This window comes from Nomascus leucogenys, chromosome 19 (assembly GCF_006542625.1).
Source record: "Nomascus leucogenys isolate Asia chromosome 19, Asia_NLE_v1, whole genome shotgun sequence".
Classification (NCBI taxonomy): Eukaryota; Metazoa; Chordata; class Mammalia; order Primates; family Hylobatidae; genus Nomascus; species Nomascus leucogenys.
The window spans coordinates 37,518,954-37,541,908 of record NC_044399.1 but is presented as its reverse complement, the minus strand read 5'-3'; the positions used below and the strand labels follow the sequence as shown (position 1 = coordinate 37,541,908).

Below are 22,955 nucleotides of genomic sequence, written 5' to 3'. Positions count from 1 at the left end.
CATAGTTAGCAGCCGTTATTCTGAAGTCACAAGATTTGCAACTTTCCCAATTACTCCTGTAAATAACATCACTATGGTAGAACCTATGATTGCCTTTTTGAGATGTCTTTTCAAACTTTTGCATTTCTTTTTTTCTTTACTCTGTCACCCAGGCTGGAGTGCAGTGGCATGGTCTTGGCTTGCTGCAGCCTTGACCTCCCAGGCTTAGGTGATTCTCCCACCTCAGCCTCCTAAGTAGCTGGGATTACAAGCATGTGCCTCCACACCCAGGCAGGTTTTTGTACTTTTAGTAGAGATGGGGTTTCACCCTGTTGCCCAGGCTGGTCTAGAACTCCTGAACTCAGGCAGTCTGCCCACCTCAGCCTCCCAAAGTGCTGGGATTACAGGTGTGAGCCACTGTGCCTGGCAAGACTTTCGCATTTCTATTGGCAAGATGGCTCCACCTGGCTCAAGACTCATGACTCCCGGGTCCTGTGGCCCCCACCCAGAAGTGGACTCAGTGTAGGAGGACCATTTTCCAGACTCCTATGATTTCATCCCCAACCAATCAGCAGCACCCATTCCCCATCCCCCAGCTATAAAAAAACCCTAGCCTCCTTCAGGCTTGAAAGACGACTTCCAAATAATAATAATAATAATAATAATAATAATAAAAGTAAAAAAACAAAAAACCACCAAAACCCTAGCCTCTGAATATTCGGGGAGGCTGATTTGAGTAGTAATAAAACTCTGGTCTCCCATTTATTTATTTATTAAAAAAAATTTTTTTTTTGAGACAGTCTCACTCTGTCACTCAGGTTGGAGTGCAGTGGCATGATCTCGTCTCACTGCAACCTCTGCCTCCTGGATTCAAGCAATTTTCCTGCCTCAGCCTCCCAAGTAGCTGGGACTACAGGCGTGTGCCACCATGGCCAGCTAATTTTTGTATTTTAGTAGGGATGAGGTTTCGCTGTGTTGGCCAGGCTGATCTCAAACTCCTGACCTCAGGTGATCTACCTGTCTTGGCCTCCCAAAATGCTGGGATTACAGGCGTGAGCCACCGCTCCCAGCCTCCATTTATTTATTTATTGAGACGGAATCTCGCTCTGTCACTGAGGCTGGAGTGCAATGGCACGATCTTGGCTCACTGCAACCTCTGCCTCCTGGGTTCAAGCGATTCTCCTGCCTCAGCCTCCTGAGTAGATGAGATTGCAGGCACCCGACACTACGCCTGGCTAATTTTTGGTATTTTTAGTAGAGACAGGGTTTCGCCATGTTGGCCAGGCTGGTCTCGAACTCCCGACCTCAGGTGATCGGCCTGCCTCAGCGTCCCAAAGTGCTGGGATTACAGGTATGAGTCACAGCGCCCGGCCAGTTTACATTTAAATAGCCACATGTGGTCAGTGGCTACCATAACGGAAAGTGCATATCCCTACCTGACTTCTCAGCCTTACAGTATTCACCACCTCTCAGTGAGGAAGAGCCCAGGGTGGGACTCCTGGAAAAGAGTTAAGATGGGGTGCCTGCTCCCCTCCTTTTGGGTCTGGGAAAACTGGGATTGGCAGGGAGAGATGACAAGGAGCCCTGGACTTCTTCGAGCTTTTCAGAAAGGCCTCGGGGAACTGGGTGTAGCAGCCACTCATTCCTCAGGGAGGATTCTTGTCATCCACCTATGAGATTTGCTTCCCAACCTTGGCCGCGTGCTGGTGCTTTGAGGGTTGGATGTATGATAGGCAATTCTGGAAGCTCAGACAGAGCCAGTTTAGGAGGATTTTATGGGTGGAGGACAGCCAGGAACGCTTAGCCTCGTACTTTGCCCTCACATGTGTGTTCCAGGGGAACGTTTGCTGCGCTCTGTTGGCTTGCCCCTGCCTCACTGCCCAGCCAGCAGCACGGAGGGCAGAGTATCTGGCCTGGCTACTACCCCAGAGCAGCTGCCTGGCCTCGGGCACAGGAGAGGCACTCACATTTACTGAGCACCTGCTATGGGCCAGCCATGCACTTCACAAAGAGCTGTCTTCCACCTAGAGTGGCAGCCCTTTGTGCTTGGAATCAATAGTTTATGTTTGGCCTATGAAGAAACTAAGGCTGAGAGGCAAAGTGAATCGTCCTAGTTCACACAGAGGAAAGTGACAAAGAGTTTGAACTGAGTCTGCCTGCTCCATAGCCTGGGATGAAAATGTCTACTGCCTTGGCTGCTGCTTTGTGTGAGCATGTGTGCATGTGCGTGTGTGTGTGGGCGTATGTGTGTGCATGAGACCGGGTGTGTCTGTGTGTGTTCAAGTGCATGTACATGTGCAGGTCCAAATACATGCCTGCGCCACAAGTCACTACCATGTATCCCTGCCCAAGGATGCCACACCCTGGGACCTGACTTCAAGCAGTCCCCAAGCCCAGAAAGGCCCTACCCCCCAAAAGAAGGGATATATTTCTCTCCAAGGTGGCTGTTGTGCCCCTCCTTTTCACTCTGCCCTCTCCTTGGGCCCTGACCTGACCCGCCCCAGGGCTATCTGTCCCGGACAGCGTCTCAGGCTCTGGGTGGGTGGGGGAGGGAGAGACTAGTTGGGGCTGTGGCTGGGCCAGTCCTCTCTCCTCCAGTGTCCCCTCCCTCCCATGAGGCTGTGACCAGGGGCCCAGGGGAGAGGGAGCTCCCAGCTAACTGCCACGTTCTCTGCTTTCCAGTTTACAGTCTAATATGGTCTCGCCACTGCAGAGCTGGGGGCTGAAGAGGTGATGAATGAGGCCTCAGCTCCTGCGTCACCTGCTGCGCTCTACACCTTCCCCTGCAGCCCTGTGTTCCCCTCTCCTGTTTGCCTGCTGGCCCTGGGGACCCCAGCCCTGCCTGCCTGCAGTTCCTCAGACTGGGCAGGTGGCACTGGAGCTGGGGGCCTGGAGTGGGGGTTAGGTGAGAGGGAGGGACTGACCTTGAGGTAGGGGCAGGAGTTGACCCCAGCCCCTGGGGTAGGATGGAAGGAATGGTCTTCTTGGCATCACCCCCTCACCAATCTGATAAATAATCAATCTGCTGTACCTCACCCTGCTTATGCCAACTCCCAGGAGTGTGGCCAGGGCAGAGTCCTAGGTAGGGCTGGAGCTGGGGACTGGGCTTCGTTCTCTCCTTGGAGGGGTTTCTGTCCATCAGCTCCTTCTGTCCATCTGCTAGCCCCAGGCCCCTTCTCCTACCTGCTATATTAGGAGGCAGAGAATGAGGAGCTACCCACTGGCCCCAAGGTGGGGGTGTGGAGCAAGTGGGCAGAAGTACGTGGCCCTGAGCTGGGTGCTCGGCTCACTTCTCCCTGTGCCAGCCACTTCAACCACCACCATATCAGCAGCAGAGACCATATCTCTCTGAATGGAAAATCTTGGAGGTGTTAGCTGGGACAAGGAAGGATGTGGAGGCAGGAACTGCATTCTCCCTGGAGCCAGTATCAAGGTCAGCTCTGCCCAGCGCAGTGGTGAAGTTGGGGGACAGGGGTTGATCTAGGAAGGAATAGCATCCCCTCCATCCTTTGCCCTACTGCCTCACTCCACATACCCACCAAAGACAGTCCTTCCTAGCCATGGAGCCCAGCAAGACAAGGCCATGAGGTGCCAGGGCCGGAGAGTAGGTTCCTTCCTGGGCCCCAGGCCAGCATCTCTGGACTACTGCCCCCTCCCAGCCTCTACTCTGAGGTTCAAAGGGCAACACCACTGAGGCTGTTCCAGCACACGTGTCCACTTCTGAGCTGAATCACCAGCCCGGCAGCCCCAAGGCTCTGTGGACTTTGGGTCAGATGAAGGGGCTTGTTTTGTGCACCAGGACCAAAGTTACCTCCCTGACTTTGTGACCTTTGCCCCGTGGTTACTTTTCTCTGCTGCATCTGGGAGGAGATGAAGTTGGAGAGCTTGGCTGTAGATGGAGGGGCCCTAAGCCCAGACCCCTGGGCTACCCTGATGCTGAGGTGAGCTCTGGCCACTTCCTACCCTGGAGGTCCCTAGCATGTCTGTTCTTAGCTGTGGAAGCTGAGGAGCCTGGTGAGGCCTTATTAGAAGGCCTCGAGCATGGAGGGAGCTCTGCCACTGACAGGCTATGCGACCTTGGGTTTGCCCGGCCTCTCTGGGCCTGGCCGGTTTTTCATACAGTACTTGGTTACTGACTTTTTTTTTTTTCCTTTTTTGAGACGGAATCTCACTCTGTCGCCCAGGCTGGAGTACAGTGGCGTAATCTTGGCTCACTGCAACCTCTGTCGCCCGGTTTCAAGCGATTCTCTTGCCTCACCCTCCCGAGTAGGTGGGAGTACAGGTGTTTGCCATAGTGCCTGGCTAATTATTGTATTTTTGTTAGAGACAGGGTTTCACCGTGTTAGCCAGGATGGTCTCGATCTCTTGACCTCATGATCTGCCCGCCTCAGCCTCCCAAAGTGCTGGGACTACAGGCGCCCACCACTGCCCCTGGCTAATTTTTTGTATTTTTCAGTAGAGATGGGGCTTCACCGTGTTAGCCAGGATGGTCTCATCTCCTGACCTTGTGATCCGCCTGCCTCGGCCTCCCAAAGTGCTGGGATTACAGGCGTGAGCCGCCGTGTCTGGCCTGGTTATTGACTTTTTAGAGAGTCTTTTGGGTGGGTAGGACATAGTCACTGACCCTTTATTATCGGTGCTCAACCCTGGGGGCTGATGGAGCCTCTGGGTGCGCAGGGGTAGAGGAGGAGGGGGCTTGGCATGGTGGGCGACTGTGTTCTGTTGACTTGCCACTTTTCTGTTCTTTTTTTTTTTTTTTTTTGAGACAGAGTCTCACTCTGTTGCCCAGGCTGGAGTGCAGTGGCGCGATCTTGACTCATGAAAGCTCCACCTCCAGGGTTCACGCCATTCTTCTGCCTCAGCCTCCCGAGTAGCTGGGACTACAGGCACCCACCACCATGCCCGGCTAATTTTTTGTATTTTGTAGTAGAGACAGGGTTTCACTGTGTTAGCCAGGATGGTCTCATCTCCTGACCTCGTGATCCACCTGCCTTGGCCTCCCAAAGTGCTTGGATTACAGGCGTGAGCCACCGCGCCCGGCCGACTTGTCACTTTTCTTTTGTGTGTGCTGGAGCCTGTCTCCTCCTCTCCCTCTGCTGAGCATCTGCAGGGCTAGGCTGTGTGTATGTGTTTGTGTGTCTGTGTGTGCACATGTGTATGTATGTAGGTGTGTGAGCATATTTGTGTGTGTGTCTCTGTGTGTGTGCATGTATGTTGGGGGGTGGTGCATTAGATGAGGAATAGGAGTTGGGGATGGAGGTGTGAGAAGAGGGCCTGGAGAGAGCGCTAAGGTTTCTGGGCAGCCGCTGTGTGCTAGACTCCATGCTGCCCCATCATCTACACCATCTGATTAATCCTCTCCATCCTACAGGTGGAGAAACAGGGTCTGAGAGCTGACGTGACCTGTGGGAGGTGGTCTAGCTGGGCCTGGGAGGCAGACCCTGGGCCATCCTTGTCCTGCTGAGCTCAAGAGACAGACGGAAGGACAGATGCAGGAACAAAAGACTTTGAAAGCAAAGATGGCCTGCGACCAGAGGACTCCCTCCTTGGTCTCTCAGTTCAGACCCCTTGAACTGCCCTACCATACCTTCTCCCAGCTGGTACCAGTTTCCAGAGCAGCTGCAGCTGATGGTGGTGGGATCCAGGGTGAAGGCTCAAGGGTGTGGAAGGCAATGAGCTCTAATGGTGGCCTTTTGGCAGAGTTGAGCTGTAGTAGGGGCCTGAAGCCCCGCTGGAGAGTGCAAGGACAGTACTGGAGGTCCCTGGGTGGGCCACCTCCTCCAGGCGTGCCTCCCTCCTCTCCACATCCTGACACTTTGAGCTCCTTTCTGCCTCTCCGAGCCTCTGTGTGGGAGACACAGAAGCTCCAGCCTTATTTCCTTTTTGTTTTTGGAGATGGAGTCTGTTGCCCAAGCTGGAGTGCACTGGCGAGATCTCGGCTCACTGCAAGCTCCGCCTCCCGGGTTCACGCCATTCTCCTGCCTCAGCCTCCCGAGTGGCTGGGACTACAGCAGGTGCCTCTAGTCCCAGCCACCAGACCCAGCTAATTAGCTCCAGCCTTATTTCCAAATGGCCTAGGGAGGAGTCACTGGAGGCCTGGGCTCTGTCCTTAGGGACTTGGTGAGGTTGTGGGGGCAGAGGGAAGTCATCGTGGGACCTCTCCCATCCCCAGGCAGGTGGAATGAGCTTCACCTGCCCCAGGGTGTGGGCCCTGCACCTGTGAGCTATCCCAGGCACCTTTTGCTCTCCAAGGCCTTGTGGGCCTGAGAGGAAGGGGCCCTGCCTGCCCAGCACTCCAGCCCATGAGGCTGGCCTGGCCCTTCACTTCCCCAGCAAACCTGAGTGGGGGAGGGGAGGGGTGCAGAGCTGCTAAAAATAGCTGCAGCAGCTCCAGCTATGAGTCTCCTTGAGGGGTCAGTGGAGCCCAAGATTGGGGAGGAAGAGACTGGAGTGGGCTGCAAGGAGGGAGAGAGACCAGCCTGAGCTGGGGCCTGGTGTACCTTACACCCAGGCCACAGTCCTAGGATGCAGGGACAGAGGGCACAGACATGCAGGGACATGTGAACACAGATACTCAAGGACAGGTGAACAAGCCAGGCAGAAATGCACGTAGACATGGCTACCAGCGCATGTGGGGCTTCCTCTCTCCAGAACCTCAGGAACACCAGATGGGCCCAGCTGCACAGCCCCCAGCCTCTCAGGCCTGTCCCTTGCCCCCACCTTGTTTTGACCTCCAAGGACCCTGCAGAGCTGGGTGTGTGGACACCTTGAGTTGACAGGGCTAAGCCCTCCTCCCTTGTCTCTTTCAGTCTCCTGTGTGTGTGGCTCAGGGTAGGGAAGGACCAAGGGTCACCAGAGGCAGCATCGGGGATAGAGTTACAGCACAGACCAGAGTTAGGGCACCAACAAGTGGCTGTCGGCTCAGGAGCATCACTCGACCTGAGCAACAGGCTCTTTCTAGCCTGGCTGGCAGGCAGAGGGAGGCATGGGAGAGGAGTGATTGGACCCAGTAGGGCAGGACTGGGGCTCTGCCAGGAGATGGGTGGGAATTGAGGGAAGGGGGCCAAGGGGATCTAGAGAAGTAAATGCATGGATGACCACTCTCGGGCATGAGTTGTTTGATCCCACCTTCACACCTTTGCCCGGAGATGCCCCCTTTGCCAGGGGCTCTTTGGTTCACAAAAGTTGACTCCACGTCTTACCTTTCCTCTAACCAGCCAGAAAATAGGGCTTCATGACAGGAGGGGGCCTGCAGCTGCTGGACCAGACATTTCAAATCACCAGCATATCTCTTTGCTAGATGTAAATGATGCCTAAGACAATGTCCAGCAGAGCAGCAAGCCAGGGTGAAGGCCTTAGAAGCACCCTGCACTTGGTCCCTCTGCATTGCTAGTCGCACCTTCTTGGACAGACCCAAACCAGCTGGCGCTCACCCCCACCGCTGCCTCAGTGGTCCAGCTCTGGACTCCTGGGTTGTATGATTCAGCCCCTCCAGCGATGCCTGACAAATCAGCCTCTCCTGGTGATGGACAGCTCTGGCTGTTGGAGGGGCCTCCTCTCAAGGGGTCTTGTGGTTTCTTCCCAGTCACCACCCCCCCCACCCCGATTTGCTTTGATCTTCATGCTGCTCTACAAAAGAGGTGGGGCAGGGACAGACATCATGGATTCTCAAGGAAACTGAGGCATAGGGGTGTGACACAACTTGCCCAAGGTCACACAGCCAGCAAAACCCAGCACTGGGTGTAAACCCTGCAGTCCTGACTCCCTGACCAGCCTTCTTCCTCTTATGTTCTTCCTTTAGGACTCCCCCCTCCTCCCTGAGCACAACTTGGCTCCCCACACTGCCTGATGCCTCCCTGCCCCCAACCCCAGGCTCTGGGACTCCTTAGGCACCTGCTGGCTGGTGGGACCCAGGCCAGACACTCAGCAGGTGGCTGCCTGGGGGACAAAGGAGTTGGCACTCAGTTGCTGAGCTGGGAGGGAGGGAGGGAGGGAAGGAGAGAGGGAGGGAGGGAAGGAGAAGCTATGAGGAGGGAGGAGGGATGGGGCTGGAAGTTGGCGGGAGAAGGGTCCGCTTTGGTGTCTTTAACAAGGATCCATGAGCAAAAAGGGGTAAACCAGCGTGCACATGAACGTGGGGGGCGCTCAGTGGTTTAGGCACTTGTCACAGTAAACCCAAGTTCTGTCCTCCCAGACTCATGACCAGTTAGAGGGAGGGGCTTGAGGGTAGAGAGAACAGCCTGTTGGGAGGGGGGACGGAGAGACTGAGAGAGATGCCAAGGTTAATGCCACAGTGTCAAGGTTCTGGCTGGGCCCTGGGGACCCAGGGGTAGGGGGGGAAGTCATGGGAAGGAGGGCATGGTGAGGAGAGATTCTGCAGCACATGCGATTTGGTGCTGCAGAATCCAAGCAGCGGGTCTCCCCCTTCTTTCCCCACCACAAATTCATGATGTCTGTCCTTTTTCCAGCTCTTTAATGGAACAGCATCAGGATCAAAGGAAATCAGGGGGGTGGTGACTGGGAAGAAACCAGAAGTGCCCCCCACCCCTCCAATAGCCAGAGCTGTCCAGTGGCAGCAGAGGCCCTGTACCTGCTCTTCAGGGGCACACTTGACCCGCCAGAGATAGGAAGGGTTGTCATGAAGGGCACCCATCATGGATTGGCCCAGGGACCCCAGAGGTTTGCTGGGTCCTCACAGACCCAGAGGAAAACTCTTTTGTTACAAATGAGAAACTGAGGCCTTGAGCAGTCCCTGGCCAGGAGTCTCCTGTCCTTCTGGAGGCCAGAGTAGTTGGATCATATAGGTGCCGTTTGTCATTTCATCTGTATCTCTTTCTATTAAAATCTAACTGGAGAGATAGTCACAACTGAGCTTATTAAAAAGGCAGCTCTCCTCTAAACTGAGTTCCTTAAGGGGAGGGACTATGTTGTATTCCTGCTGATCAAAGCACCTGGTAGCTGTTGAATAGAGGGTTGCTGAATGGAGAATGGATGGATGGATGGATGGAGGATGGACAGGCTAAGTTCTGTTGGTGTTTGGGAAACAGAGAGAGCCATCTGGGCTGAGTGATCAGGAAAAGAGGGGACTGGAGAATTGAAATAAGCAGAAGGACCCAGGATGGCATTCCAGGTATGAAAAAATGGCTGAGCAAAACTGTAGTGGATGAGTGAAACAGGGCATGCACAGGGTCTAGGATTCACCCTAGCATCCTCACGGCATCTCCCCACTGCCCCCCTTCATTCAGTCCCTGCTCATCTCCTGGCAGAGCCCCTTGTTCCAGATGGGCCCAGCCAGGACTTCGCACCCCACCCCCTCCTTTCCTGCCAGACTGCCTGCCAGCAAGGCTACAGGCTCTGCAGCCTGAGACCCGGAGACCCGGATTGTTGTTGGAGAATTGGCAGGTTTGTGGATTGTTGTTGGAGAAGCCGCAGGTTTGTTTGCTCTGGAGCCCGCGGAGAAATCCCAACAATCAATGGCCAACAACACTCTGCCCGCGGCTGCAGCATCGATCCTCCCCCGACGGGTCTGGCGGTGGTTTCAGCAGCAGGTAGGCAGGTGGAAGGAAGCTGGGGCAGGGTTGGGCCTTCCCACCTGGGGGCTGGGCCTCAGTGGAGGCTGAAGGGGAGAGGTAGGGAAGCCCAGGATGCCAGGACAGCAGTGACTGGTCCTCTCATTCACAAAGCCCTCAAAGGATTGAAGAGTAAGAGCCACCCCACGTCACTCTGCTCTGGCCCAAGACTTCAGGGACCATAGTTCACCTGACTCCCAGCCCCTCGCTCTTTCCTGACCTCCAAATATTGGAAAGGATGTTTATTCCTTTGCCACTAATGACTGAGAAGCACCTGTCATCACCAGAAATGTGCTAGAAGAAAGTGAGGGGCTGCTTATGTCTTGAGTCTGTCGGACAACATGGGTTTCAACTTGATTAATAAAAGGCAGATAATAACTTCTATCTCACAGAGATGATAAGAGAACTAAATGAGCTAATGTATACAAAGCACTTTGTACAGTGCCTGGCACGTAGTTGGTACCATATAAATGTTTGCTATTATTGTTGTTGCTATTATTTGGATAGTGATACTCTCCTGGGCGCCCATCTGCCTGTAGTGAAGCTCTCCCCTATGCTGGGAAAGTGGACACAGTGCTAGCTGAAGCCAGGTTTTGTGAAATGGGCAGACACTTTGGAGTAGCCTTACTGCTTACTGGCTGTGCAGCCTCAGGGTAAGTGACTTAATCTCTTCAAAACTCAGTTTTTCCATGTGTAAAATGAGAACAACTAATATCTTACAGCAAGTACTAAATAGAAAGTCATGTGAAAGGCTTGACCAGTGAAGGCTGGGCCCCTAGGGATTCTGGGCCAGGCCTCACGCCTCAATATATGTCTATGGAATGAATGAATGAATGATGGATGGATGGGTAGATATACCCCAGGGCCTGCTCTTTTAGGAGCTGTGGACCTGAATTATTGTGGTTCTGGATGATTTGTAGGCCTCCACCTCTCCACTAAAGGGCATGTAGGCTCAGAGCTGCTCTCAAAGATTCATGTTGGTCCCTGCAAGCTATGTGACAGTGTCTGAAGCTGGGAGATGGATGACAGGGCTATGGAGCCAGATGACATGGATTCATCCTTCCCTTACCTCTTAGTGCCAGCCAAGTCCCTGCGAGGCATCCTTCTCAGCCATTAGGGGTAGTGGGTGGGTGCTTAGGGTGGCTGTTATGGGGGAGGGTCAGGAATCCTGGGCTTTACCTCTGCCAGTATACACCTGTGCAACTCTCATTAATTTATTCAACATGTATTTAACGTCTGCCATGTGCTAGGCTTTGTGCCACTGGGGACACAAGCAGTGGTGGCATTAAGGAGTGACTGGGGAGAGGCTTTAGCCCATTCAGAATGGCCATCAGCACCCTACCTCCGAGCCACCTCAGGCTGATGGCGTGACAGCTTAATTTGTAGAAGGAAAAAACGAAGTAAAGGCTGTAATTTACAGTTGGGATAATTGGCCAACTGTTAGGAAAGGAAAAAAATTCTAACATACAATCTATGTAAAAATAGCATGCTTGCTACGCAAACTCAGCTTCAAGATTCGGTCCCAGCTGCCATAGGCCCGCCTACCCTTTCTAACCAAGCAGCTGACCCTAAACTTCTCCCGAACAGGAATTCTAGAGCTTCCCCAAGACATAGTGGGTGAACAAAACAGACTTGGGATCACCTTTGCTGAGTTTAGTTTTGCTGCTGGAGCATCAAGCAACCAGGGACTTGTGACCCAGCAAGATGGGGACCTGGAGGGGGGAAGCCAAGGGATGGTGAGAGAGTCCTTTCACCCAGAAGAGTCCTCTGACCCAGGCTGGAGGACAGGCCTGGCTCCTCTGAGGAACTATAGAGTAGATGCCCCTTAAATATATACTGAAGAATTACAGGAAGTGTTAGCTAAGCTAATACTTGAAGCATGAGGTAGAGTGAGCCAGATTGGTCTGGGAGGGGAAAGGAATTTCAGGCAGAAAGGCTGATAAGAGCCCAGAAGCTGTTGAGAACTTGGTTCATTTGACTTGGCTAATTTGGAAAACTGAAGCTAAAACTCCTTTGGCCTGGCTGGGTGGGTCAGCTTCCTGGAATTGCCACTTCCTGTTGGAATTGGTCTTGGAGACCTCCTAGTGCTTGCTTCCCACCACCCAGCTGCAGACCAGTGCTGGCAGCATAGTCTCTGCCGGAAACCTCTTCCGTATAGAACCTGGCTCCTCCTCCCTGAGAATAGGCCAGTAAGCTGGGGACCCAGAAATCTGCATGACTTGACAAGAACTTTGAGGCTCTCCTGCGCTATAAGGCATGGCAACTTCCATTGAAGGCTCCAGAGAGTGGAGGCCCAGAGAGGACAGGGGTATACGGGAGATCACATGGGAACCTGGGCTCTTAACCACCTGGGCTGAGAAGTCCCTTCACTAATGTAACCCGTGCCTAATAGGCCCTTTTCTGCACTCTCTTTCTTCTTTTTTTTTTTTTTGATGGGGGTAAGGGTGGGGTTGGTGGAGTGCTGAGCCCTGACAGCTCTGCCCAGGTGGGGGCACAGCATTCCTGAGCTGATCCCAGCCCGGCAGATGGGGCTTAATAGGGCTAGGATAGGTGGGGACAAAGAGCACAGGAAGCTGGAGGGCCTGGAACTGGATGGATGGAGGGCCTGGAACTGGATGGATGGAAGCAGGCTTTCTGATATGCTCCCCATATTTAGGCAGGCATGGTAGTACTGGTGGGGAATGGAAGCTCGGTTTCTAATTAAGCCCAGCCCTTGTGTCTCCTTGATCTCCATTAGTGCCCCACAGTGTCCCCAAGGCATTTTAAGCTGCCACCCTGCTGAGGAGGCCGGGATGGCCGCCAGGGCCTGCCAAGCTTAGACCTATGAGGAGCAAAAAGCCAATTCAGGCTTCTCCTGTCCATGGCAGTCTCTGGGTCCTCCAGCCTCCTCAGAAGCCCGGGGCCGGTGGGTGGGGGTGTGCTCCTGCCTGCCATGTCAACCTCTGGGGTTCTGAACAGAATCTGGACTGTCTCCCATGGGGCCTTGTCCCCAGTACCACTTCCTGATCCCAAAGTGCCAGGCTGGGGACAAGGAACAGGACCTAGTATCGGTTTCAACAGCAGCCCCCAGACTCAGGGATGTGCTGTTAGAATCCAGCACCTACCAAGGAGTCTGCAGGAAGCAGCAATTACCATTTTAGGTTAAGGCAGCCCTGGTTTGTTAACCCTTGCAGCACTAGGGTTCCTGGAAGCTGAGTCGTCCTTCCTGTCTTTTCTCCTCCAGACCTTCCCTTCCAGACATCATCCCTCAGTTCTTGGCAGAGTGAGTAACCCAGACTTGCCATCCCCAGGCCCCCTCTATCACCACATTCTCAAGTGGAGCTCAGAGAGGTGGAGCAGCAGGTCCAAGGTCACACAGCCACGGAGGCAGCCTCCATTCCTGAGACCCAACCTTACCCCAGTCTCAGCGGCTTCCACCTTCATAATCTCCCTACATTCACACATGCAGAGTTTAATTAACTTTATTGATATTCAGAAATTAGAAGAATGACTAAAGGTAATTGCTCATTAAAAATCATTAAACTGACACAGCAGGCTCGGCACACGCAGCCCCTTCCACACCGCCTTCTTCCTCCACTGTGGCTGGATGGCCCAGGCACCCCACACGACTTGGGAAGATACCCCGTGGCCCAAGGCACCCCGATGCCTGACGCCAATCAAGACTTGGAGGCTGCAGAAAGGAATAGGGGACTGAGCCTGTGAGCTTGGGCCAGGCCCAGCACGATCTTTCCCTACCTCCGCAGCCTCGGCATACCAGGCCTTCCAAGGCATCTGGGCCATGCCTGGCTACAACCTGCAGTCTGCATCCTGCCTATGAGCAAAGCTCTGAGGGCCTCATCAGAGAGGTGGCAGGACTGAAAGGCTGAGGGATGCACCCCTCCGGCCGAAAAGGTTCATAGCCCGAGGCCTTTGCCCCTTTAGGCTTGCCTTCACAAAGCTAAAGTGCCCAAGAACCCCGGGATGGCCAAATGCGCTGCTCCCCACTGAGATGACTCACTATCCCAATGGCTGGGACCTCCAGCCCAGCTGAGGAGAGAGGAGCCTCTGGCCACCCAGCTCTGACATCCCAGCCCTCTCACCCTCAGGCTTGGCACTTCGGGGCTGCTTCTTCATCTCCCTTGGGGAGTGAAAATAAAGGTCTTTCCTAACAGCCAGACTCCTACCCCACACATCCCATGGGCAGGTGCCCCCATGGGCACTGGAGATCCTGATAGTTGGGAAGGGACACTGCCCAGGGACACACAGACTTGAGGCCACAGAGTGAGCAGATTCCTCCTAACACTCACACCCACAACCCCATCAGGGCTGGTCGGACTCCTGGCCACACCAGCCTTCCTCCTGGGTTCCCACAGTCTCACTCTAGCCCTGCAGGGAGCTCTCTGGCTGAGGCTGCACCCACACACTAGTGGCCTCACACAGTCCTCACACCCATTCACTGCTGACCCCTCACCCAAGATTCGGACCACCTGAAGTGCAGACACACTGGGACTGGCTCCTCTAGGCATGCAGGGCCCTGATTACTCTCACATTCAGACCCACAAACTCACACACAAGGCCTTGACTAACTGCCAGGGGACAGACACAGGCCCTGTGCCCCAAGGGAGCTGTCCAGCACCAGGACCCATCAGGACCCAAGATAGGTTCGGAATTCCTAGGGACATCCCCAGGCAGCTAGGCAGGGATTCACGCTTCTCCTCCCCGGTCTTCATCCCTGGGGTGGGGCTTGCAGGACTCTTCCCCTCTCCCCAAAACGTGAGCACACGGTTTCAAGTTCTGGGCGCTGCCGGAGGATCCAGCATGGGTAGGCCGGTGGCGGGGTGAGGACACTGGGCTGTGTGCAAGTGGAGCTAGAGGCTCAGAAAAAGGCTTCTGCGTCTCTGGGGCCACAGTTTTTCTTCCTGGATGAAGAAAACTGCCGTCCAGGGGCCCAGCCTGTCCCTGGCCGGGCTGCCTTGACCTCGGCAGCGGCCTGGAAAGATCGAGCAGGGAGGTTAGAAACTCCCACCCTCACACTTCTCCACATCAGGCGCTTCAAACCATATGGCAAGGGATGGCAGGTCTCAACTCCAAGTGCGGTTCTGCCGACCCTACCAGCCTACTGCAGCGGGAGAAAGACTTGGGTGCCAGTAGCTTCCATGAGAGCTTGTTTGAGCCAGGACGGCAGGTCCAGATAAGACTCTTCCCCGAGGCACGGAACCCCTATCCTCTCCCGAACACTCCCTTGCCGCTCACACCATGGCCAAGTTTCCCTCTACCTGAGACCGATGAAGTTGGGGACCAGACTCCTAGAGAGGGCGCGGAGATTCTCAGGGTGTGGGGAACCGGTCCTCCAGAGACGAATCTGCCGCGCAGGTGGGGAGTGGACCAGGGCGGGGCAGGAAGGCAGGCCGGGAGGGAGGCAGAACTCGGGGCAGTGGTGTGTGTGTGTGTGTGTGTGTGTGTGTGTATAAGGAAAGGACTTTGGGGAGGACAGAATCTCTATCCCAGTACCTCCGCTGCTGCAGCTGAGGGCAGAGCCAGGAGCCAGATAGGGGGTCCAGGCCCTTGGAGTTTCTCTCTAGAGTTGTGCTCTAGGTCCCGACTCTGGCGTGGCAGCGCCAGGGCATGGGGAGGTGAGCGAGGTCCCAACCCCGGGTCCGGCCGCCATCCGGCCCCGTCTCCCCTCAGTAAGAACACGAGAGGCCCTGGAACCGGCGGCAAAGTCGAGCGAAGTTTGGCGGGCGGCAGGGGAAGCGGGACCGCGGGCCGCCAGCTGGACCGTCCCGACTCACTGCCTTGCGCCCCCCGGCACGCGCCCCGGCGCCCTGAGACGCCTAGAGTGTGGCGAGGTAGCGCGCGGGTGAGCGCGTGTGTGCGGGGAGTGGGTGGCGTGATGAATTGCATCAGAGAAATCCCATTAGATCTGGGGAGATGATTAAAGGCGAGGTCTCGGCCAGGCGCGAATGGCGGGAGCCGCGGCAGCTTCCCGCCCGTGAAGCCCGTGCCCCGCCCGGCTTGGCCGGCGCGGGGGGCAGCGCAGCCGGCGGGGCGCGGTGCTTGGACTGGGCAGCCAGATGCCCGAAGCTGGGCACCGGGTCTCCCTTCCCACCGTTGGGGCCCCGCTCCCGCCCCCGTCCTGCCGCCGGACGCCGGGGTCCCTTACCTTGAGCCAGGAGCGCCAGCAGCGAGGGCAGGAGCAGGAGGGCTGCAGGGCGCATGGTGCTGGTTGCGGCCGCGCCCTGGGCTGGGACCGCGGCGGGAGGGCGGGAGGCTTGGTGGGGCTTGGGCACGGGGGCAGATCCGGGTCCGTCCGGGGAGAGGGAGCGGGGCCGCCGCCGTCACCGCCGCTGCCGCCGCCAGCGCCTGACAGAATCAGCACCACGGCCAGCGCCTGGCGTCGGCGCCGGGGATCGCCGCGCGGGGCTGGGGGCGGGGGCGCAGGAGGAGCGGCTTACCGTAAAGTCTCATGCAAAGGCGCAGAGACCCAGGGGCAGGAGCCCAGGATCCCGCTCCACCGCGACTGCCCTACTCATGTGGGCACACGGACCCTGCCCTTCTGCGCTGCCCGCGCCCAGCCAAGCATGCCACTCTCTATCCCGTTAACAGCCTGCCAAGGAACCTCAATTAATAGCTCACTGTAGCCTTCTGATTCTCCATGAGAAAGAGCAACACCTTCCCCACCCCTCTCCACCCAATCCTGGTACCTGAGGGCGTCAAGGGTGACCTGGGAAGACATCCGAGAGTGAGGCAGCTGGTGAGGCCCGCGTGTCCTTGTGGCAGTTCTGTCTTGGGCCGATAATGAAGATGGCTTTTGAGCGTACAAAGGACAATAAATTATTACTTTGCGCTCAATAAATGCCAGGGCTCCAGGCAGCTGCATCAGCAGCAAACTGTGCTCACAGAAAAGCTTAATTGTCCTGATATTATAGTTAAAAGCCAGTGGCACTCGCATCCTGGGGAGACATTCTTCACTTGGCAGGAGGCAACCTGGGCCAAGCTGTGGGCAGCTGAAGGTAGTATCCTGGGTCCCCACGTAGCCCTGGATCTCCAGGACTCTGCCTTGGCCCCTCTGCAGGACCAGAGAAGCCACAGTGACAGTCGATACAGACCCTTCATGCCATCTCTGCCCAAGTTTCTGGAATTGGTGGAGAAAATGGGATAGTCATGAGAGAGGGTTTCCTAGAGCTGTTATTTTGTTTTATTTCATTTTATTTTCTTATTGTTTTTAGAGACAGGCTGGAAATGCAGTGGCACAATTATATTAATAGCTCACTCAAACTCCTGGGCTCAAGAGATCCTCCCACTTCAGCCTCTCGAGTAGCTAGAACTACAGGCATGCACCCCCAAGCCTGGCTAATTTTTTTTTTTTGAGACGGAGTCTCGCTCTGTTGCCCAGGCTGGAGTGCAGTGGTGTGATCTCGGCTCACTGCAAGCTCCGCCTCCCGGGTTCACGCCATTCTCCTGCCTCAGCCTCTCCGAGTAGCTGGGACTACAGGTGCCCACCACCACGCCCGGCTAATTTTTTGTATTTTTAGTAGAGATGGGGTTTCACCGTGGTCTCGATCTCCTGACCTCGTGATCCGCCCGCCTCGGCCTCCCAAAGTGCTGGGATTACAAGCGTGAGCCACCGCGCCCGGCCAAGCCTGGCTAATTTTAAAATTTTTTGTAGAGATAAGGTCTCATTATGTTGCCCAGACTGGTCTTGAACTCCTGGCCTCAAGTGATCCTCCCGCCTCGGCCTCCCAAAGTGCTGGGATTACAGGCGTGAGCCACTGTGCCCTAGGGCTGTTTTAGATAGAGACTTGCAGGAGGCCCAGGGGTGTAGCCTGTACTATTAAAGGCATGGAAAAATAACTTTCCAGGGCCGTGCTTGGGCTGAGAAGCCCCAGTGAGTCACAGGACAGCAAGGGGGCAGTCACAGCTGTGCCATCCTGAGGCTGCTCTTTAAAGGCAGGGGCTCATTGATGGGCTCACTTGAAGAGCTTTAATGGGTACAATGGGACAGGATCCTATGGCTGATGTTATTATTCCCTGCAGAGGAATAAGAGGGCTGAACTCCCTATTGCCCCTGGGAGAAGGGCAGTTTTTTGTTTAGTTTCTTTTTACATGAACTTGATTGCTCTCCAAAGCTTCCAGACTCCAGTCATTGTCCAGTGTCCTTCTTGACCTCATCCTGGAAGTAGGTGGTGAAATTTCTGCTCGAGTTCCTTAGAGAGTGTTTTGGTCCTCTTGACCAGAGTCTCCCAACTCTGCTGGTTGGATTCTCTCCAGACCCTCTTCTTATGGGCTCTGGGGAGCTGTGATGACTGCTGTAAAGAATCCCAGGCAGCAGGCAGATGGCGTGTGGAATTAGGAAGATGCTGGGATTTCTGGACAGTTGTTTTGAGAAGCTGAGGAAAAAGAGGGCAGTAGCAGAAGGATGGCAGGAAGAAGGAGGAGTTGATGAAAGAATCAGGGGTGAGGAGAGGAAGCCAGCAAGGAAGGTGCAAGAGGGGAGGCAGAAAGAGAGTTGCCAACAGAGGAAGGGAAGGGACACAGAGGTTGAAGGTTGTGTGGCCGAGGGAAGCTTAGGGAAATGCTGGCAAATGTCGTGAGATTCCTCTTTTCCTCCTTGAAAGTATTTCTGAGCTCCTCTAGTACTCCTGGTCCCTCATGGCTAGGCAGCTTGGGCAAGGGGAGTGAGTCATGACCTAGGGATGAACCTTGTATTGCCAGGATGATTCATGGGGATTTGGAGGTTGGTGGCAGGCTTGTCTGACTCTCTTAGCAACAGGGCTCCTTGATGGATTGGGCACTATACACATAAAGTAGGGGGAGAGAAGCCATCCTGGAACTTGCCACATCACCTTCCCTATGGCCTGAACTAACCTAGAGGGTCCAATGGAGACTACAAGTCCCAGAATACAGCACTGTACCCTGAGCTCAGAAGATGGGCTTGTACTGCATGACGGGCATGACAATGCACTGGGGCTGTCCCTCCCTCCTAAAGGCAGTCAACATAGCCTTTATGCAGTGGGTTCCTAGGCAGCTTGAGGCAGAGTCTGGGCCAAACCAGGAAACAGCAGAGCTTCTGTCAGGTGCCCTCTGTCTTGCCCTCCAAGGGGCTCATCCTAACCAGACCTTGATATTACCTACAAATTGAGAACAATAAAATGCCCAAGGGGACAATCAGCTGCATACAGGGCTGGCAGGCTTATAGTCTACTTAATTCATAGGCACCTTTGAAAGTGGCAGTCTGGGTGGATTTGCAAGGCTCGCCTCACTGCTCTCACTTCTGTTCTTTGCATCCCCCACCTGGCTTTTTGCTCCCAGAGAACCCTGGGCTTCCCCTGTCTGTGTAATTGCTTGCTTAATTGTCTGTCTGCTCTACTAGTTGTTGACTTTGCAAAGGCACAGACCATGTCTGTCTCATCTACCCACAATCTAGCTCAGTGGCTGGTACATAGTAGATGTTCAATAAATATTTGTGAATAAACAACAGGGATGAGGAGTGTCTAAAGCCCAAGGCTGGTCATTAGTGTCAAATGAGTGCTGTGAGATAATGAAGAAGTGGGCTATTGTTTCTTTTGGGGATGAGGCAAGGTCAGTGAAATCTTCACACAATGGATGGGTGAAACCAAGTTGAATATGTTTTTAAAAATTAATTAATTAATTTTTGAGACAGGTTCTCACTCTGTCACCCAGGCTGGGATGCAGTGGTGTGATCAGGGCTCACTGCAGCCTCGACTTCCTGGGCTGAAGTGATTCTCCCATCTCAACCTCCTGAATAACTAGGACCACAGGTGTGCACTAACATGCCCGGCTACTTTTTTGTAGAGATGAGATCTCTGTATGTAGTCCAGGCTGGTCTCAAACTCCTGGGCTCAAGTGATCCTCCCACCTTGGCCTCCCAAAGGACTGGGATTACAGGCATGAACAACTGCCCCTAGCCCAAATAAGTTTTATGATTCAATGGAGACATTCAAAGTGGGGGGGTGTGGTTTATGCACAGCGGTGGAAAATGCAAGCTAGTCTGGGGTCAGTGAGAAGACTGGTTCTGCTGGAGCAGAGTTCCTGCTGGGAAGTAGGAGAAAGGGCTAGAGCAGGCTGGGGCCTAGCTGTGAAAGGCTTGGTGGTCATCCTTGGTGGCTACACTGAAGGGATTACTCCATCACGAAGATATTTGAACTGAAACAGAGCAATCTGGCATCATTAAGGTATGTTTTCAAGCACTATGGCAAGTGGTAGGAACTGTGGGGTTCACTGCTGACTCAGAAGCCAGGGGGTGGGGTGTGTGTCTGAGCTACAGTGACTGAATTAGGTTTGAGAGACCAGAGAGAGGAAAGAAGGGGCTCCTCAATCCCAGACACCCCAACCCCTGCCCAGACAAAGCCAGACATTCATAGAGCCCCCACCCCTGGAGAAGCCAGCTTCACTTCCCCAGTTCCAAACAGCCCATCAATCTGTAGGATCACAGGCACATTGGTGACTTATTTTGAAGTCTCTGCTGAGATGACACTTGCTTTCTGCGCGAGAGGCGGAGAAAATTACTCTCTTCTAAGACAGCTTTCAAACCAGAGCCATATCTTTTGTGGAGCCAAAGGTGTTTTGGTGTTTCAAGGAGGCAAGGGCAGGGGCTGCCACCTCACTCCAGAGGCTCCCAGGGGTACAGAGCTGCCTGGTTACCTCAACCCACTTCGTGGAGCAGGATTCTAGACCTTGCAGTGCCTGGAACAGTCAGGGATGCCAGTGCTCCAGCCAGGGCTCCCTGCATTACCCAAAGTCAACCCATTGAATTTAGGGGCAGGAGGAGGGCCCTGCTCTGATAAACGGAGAGTCCTGGCTCCAGGCACTTGCTCCTGCTCCAGGAGCTGGACCAGATTGGCTGTAGGAAGAGCTCAGGGTAGATGGAGACAGCAGCAGAAAGTGGTTTGATGTGAGCTACTTTCCATCTCCAAACAGAGGCCTCCAGCCTGCCCACCACCCCCAGCCGAGGCCTTTGATCCTCCACAGCTCCATAAATGTTTAATGCCACCGGCTGGGCAGAAATAAGGCAGGTGCTAAAACAGGGAGACTGGGGATAGGACTTAAGATGTACAATGTTGGCTAGATTATTTTCACATAGGAGCTCTGGGATGGATGGGAGGAGGCTTTCCCCCATCATGTGGCAGGAGAAGTCCCAGCGTTCAAATTTGTGGCACTAACAGAGAAAACTCTTCGAAAACCACCAAGGGGATGAAAATAAAATGAATAATCAATTGCAAAAGCCCAATCTCTGGTTTGATTGAAGGAGAAAGATGGAAAGTTAAATGACAATCAAATGCAAACACAGCTCAACAAACACCACAGCAATTACCAGGCTCAGGAACCACATGGTGCTTGCAGGCAGCGGGGGTTGGCAATTTGGAAGCCTGAGCCTGTGCAGAGGTGACGGGCGAGGGACCATTTTAATGGACGGTTAAATAGATGCAAAAAAACCCTGCATCTACTTTGCATACACTGCTGATGAGTGGGGAGCCGGAATTCTGGCATCCAGAGGGAGGTTGTGCTATCTTCCGTGGCTGCCTCTGTGTCATTTCAGGAGGCCCTGAGTACCTGCAGTGGGGTGAGGCCAGAGTGAGCTCCGGCTCAGATGATCAGGGAGAAGGCTGCACCAGTCTCATTGGATTCTTCACACCAGCTGGTGCTGAAGGTTCAAGGGCTGAAGTTGAAAGAAGCCCGTGGGGTCCTCCGTAAAGGACTCAAGGTGCTGGCCTTCCAACAGCCTGGTAAGAGTGGCTTTCTCCTCTAGATTTGCATAATGCTTTGCATCTCATTTGAATGCTATTAATTTGGTGTCAGGCTAGGTTGGCATGGTGTAGGAAAGAGAACAGCTGGCCTTCTCCATCCCCTCTTTACCCCAGAGCTTATTCTAAGCATAGCCTTCTGCAACTGGGGGGCATGAGGCCTCCACTTTCACCATCCCCTTCATGTTCCCTGACACTTTGTCTCTTAGTGAAGCCAGCTCCTAAAAGCCAAGGCTGCCTGGCACTGTGGCCACCTGCAGGGTTATGCTGAAGGAAGAAGAAAGGGTCCCCCAAGGTCACTCTCTCCAGACCCAGAGACGCCATGGGAGGATGCTGGGGAACTTTGTCATCCCAAGCAATCAAGGCAGCTTGGCTTGGAAAGGGTCCAAAGATAGTAACCAAGAGAGGGAGGGAACAAAGACAGGCGATAATCCCAGAGAAATATAGAGGGGTCTAGAAATAAAATCCTCTGAACTCAATATTTCTAGTGCTTGAACTTACATAAAATACATCTGTCCAGAGGCATTGGGTTTATGGTGCTGCTCTGGGGCTGGGAACCTGGTGCCAGGTTGATGGCCACGTGATGAGAGAGTGAGTCACCAGGTGGGGTGAGTTCCTGAGAAAGAGGGAAGAGGCCCCGGATGCATCCTGTGGGCTGCCCCTGGCAGGTGGGCATCGGGAGGCTACGGGGAGATGCGGATGAGTTAGTTAATTGAAGAGGAAGAGAAGTGCATTCTATGCAGAGGGAACAGCGTGTATATGAGTAGGCAGGACTAAGAGATGGTTAGTGTGGCTGGATGGCAGCAAACAAGAATTGTGGTGTGGGATGTAGCTAGAGAGCTGGGGTGTAGCGAAGCTTAGTGGCTGGTACGAAATCTCTAGGAGCCCTACCTGCCCATCCATCTGTCCATTTATTCATTCATCCTTCACCCTACTACCTCTCAATTCATTCATCACCCACTCATTCATTTACTGAATGAGTGAGCACTTACTGAGCACTGTGTGTATGCCAGGACCTGAGCTAGCTACTGGAGAGGGAGAGCCCTCAAGGAGCGCCCAGATTGGGGAGGGGAAACAGCCCCAACACCCTGAAAGACAGCATGTTTATCTCCACAAGGTACTTAAACAAGGCTCTGGAAGCCCTAGAGGCCAAGTCTCCCACGCTTCAAGCTTCCCAAGGCAAGGGCCCTTCATTACCTCCGGGGAGATCTTCCATTCACACAGATCCTCCTGGCATCTAATGCTATTCCTTCCTGCTACAAAAGCAGCCCGCTTCTTATAGCCCCAGAGTGGCGGGGAGTGTTTCTGATGTTCCTTCTCACTGACCCTTTATTTGGGCCTTAGAGGCATCACAGTCTCAGGAGAACCCAGGGGAAGTGGTATGAGAGCATGGTCAAGCCTCCCTTAGACATCAGAACCCAGGCTTGGATACATCCTAGCCACTTCCTTTTCTGGGCATGAAAATAGGACAGAAATTCCCAATGTCCCTTAATTCTAGCATATTCCCTCCCCCACTCCTCCTTGAACTACTTGTCCTCTATTTGTGACATCACAATGGTCTCTATGGCAACTGATTGTGAGGTCACCAGTCCTTAAAGCAACAGAATATGTGGGTCCAGACAATGGCCTGCAAGAGAAAGGAAGAATACAAAATGGAAGCCCG

At 54.1% G+C, this 22,955-nt stretch overlaps 2 protein-coding genes across 4 annotated transcripts in view; one reads left to right on the top strand and one right to left on the bottom strand.

Moving 5' to 3' along the window:
• SEZ6 (seizure related 6 homolog) overlaps positions 1-15,939 on the bottom strand; it is a 51,349-nt gene extending 35,410 nt beyond the window's left edge. For both annotated transcript variants that reach the window (XM_030799318.1, XM_030799319.1), the window contains exon 1: positions 15,691-15,939. In XM_030799318.1, the coding sequence (XP_030655178.1) occupies positions 15,691-15,745 (55 nt within the window). In that variant the 5' untranslated portion in view covers positions 15,746-15,939. The remainder of the gene's footprint in view (positions 1-15,690) is intronic.
• PIPOX (pipecolic acid and sarcosine oxidase) overlaps positions 1-22,955 on the top strand; it is a 106,965-nt gene that overhangs the window by 38,132 nt on the left and 45,878 nt on the right. The window contains exon 1 of one of the 2 annotated variants that reach the window (XM_030799322.1): positions 3,770-3,920. The exons of the other annotated variant lie outside the window; for it this stretch is intronic. Coding sequence (XP_030655182.1) covers positions 3,850-3,920 — 71 coding nt within the window. The 5' untranslated portion in view covers positions 3,770-3,849. Of the gene's footprint in view, positions 1-3,769; positions 3,921-22,955 lie in introns of those variants that run through there. 2 annotated transcript variants of the gene reach the window in all.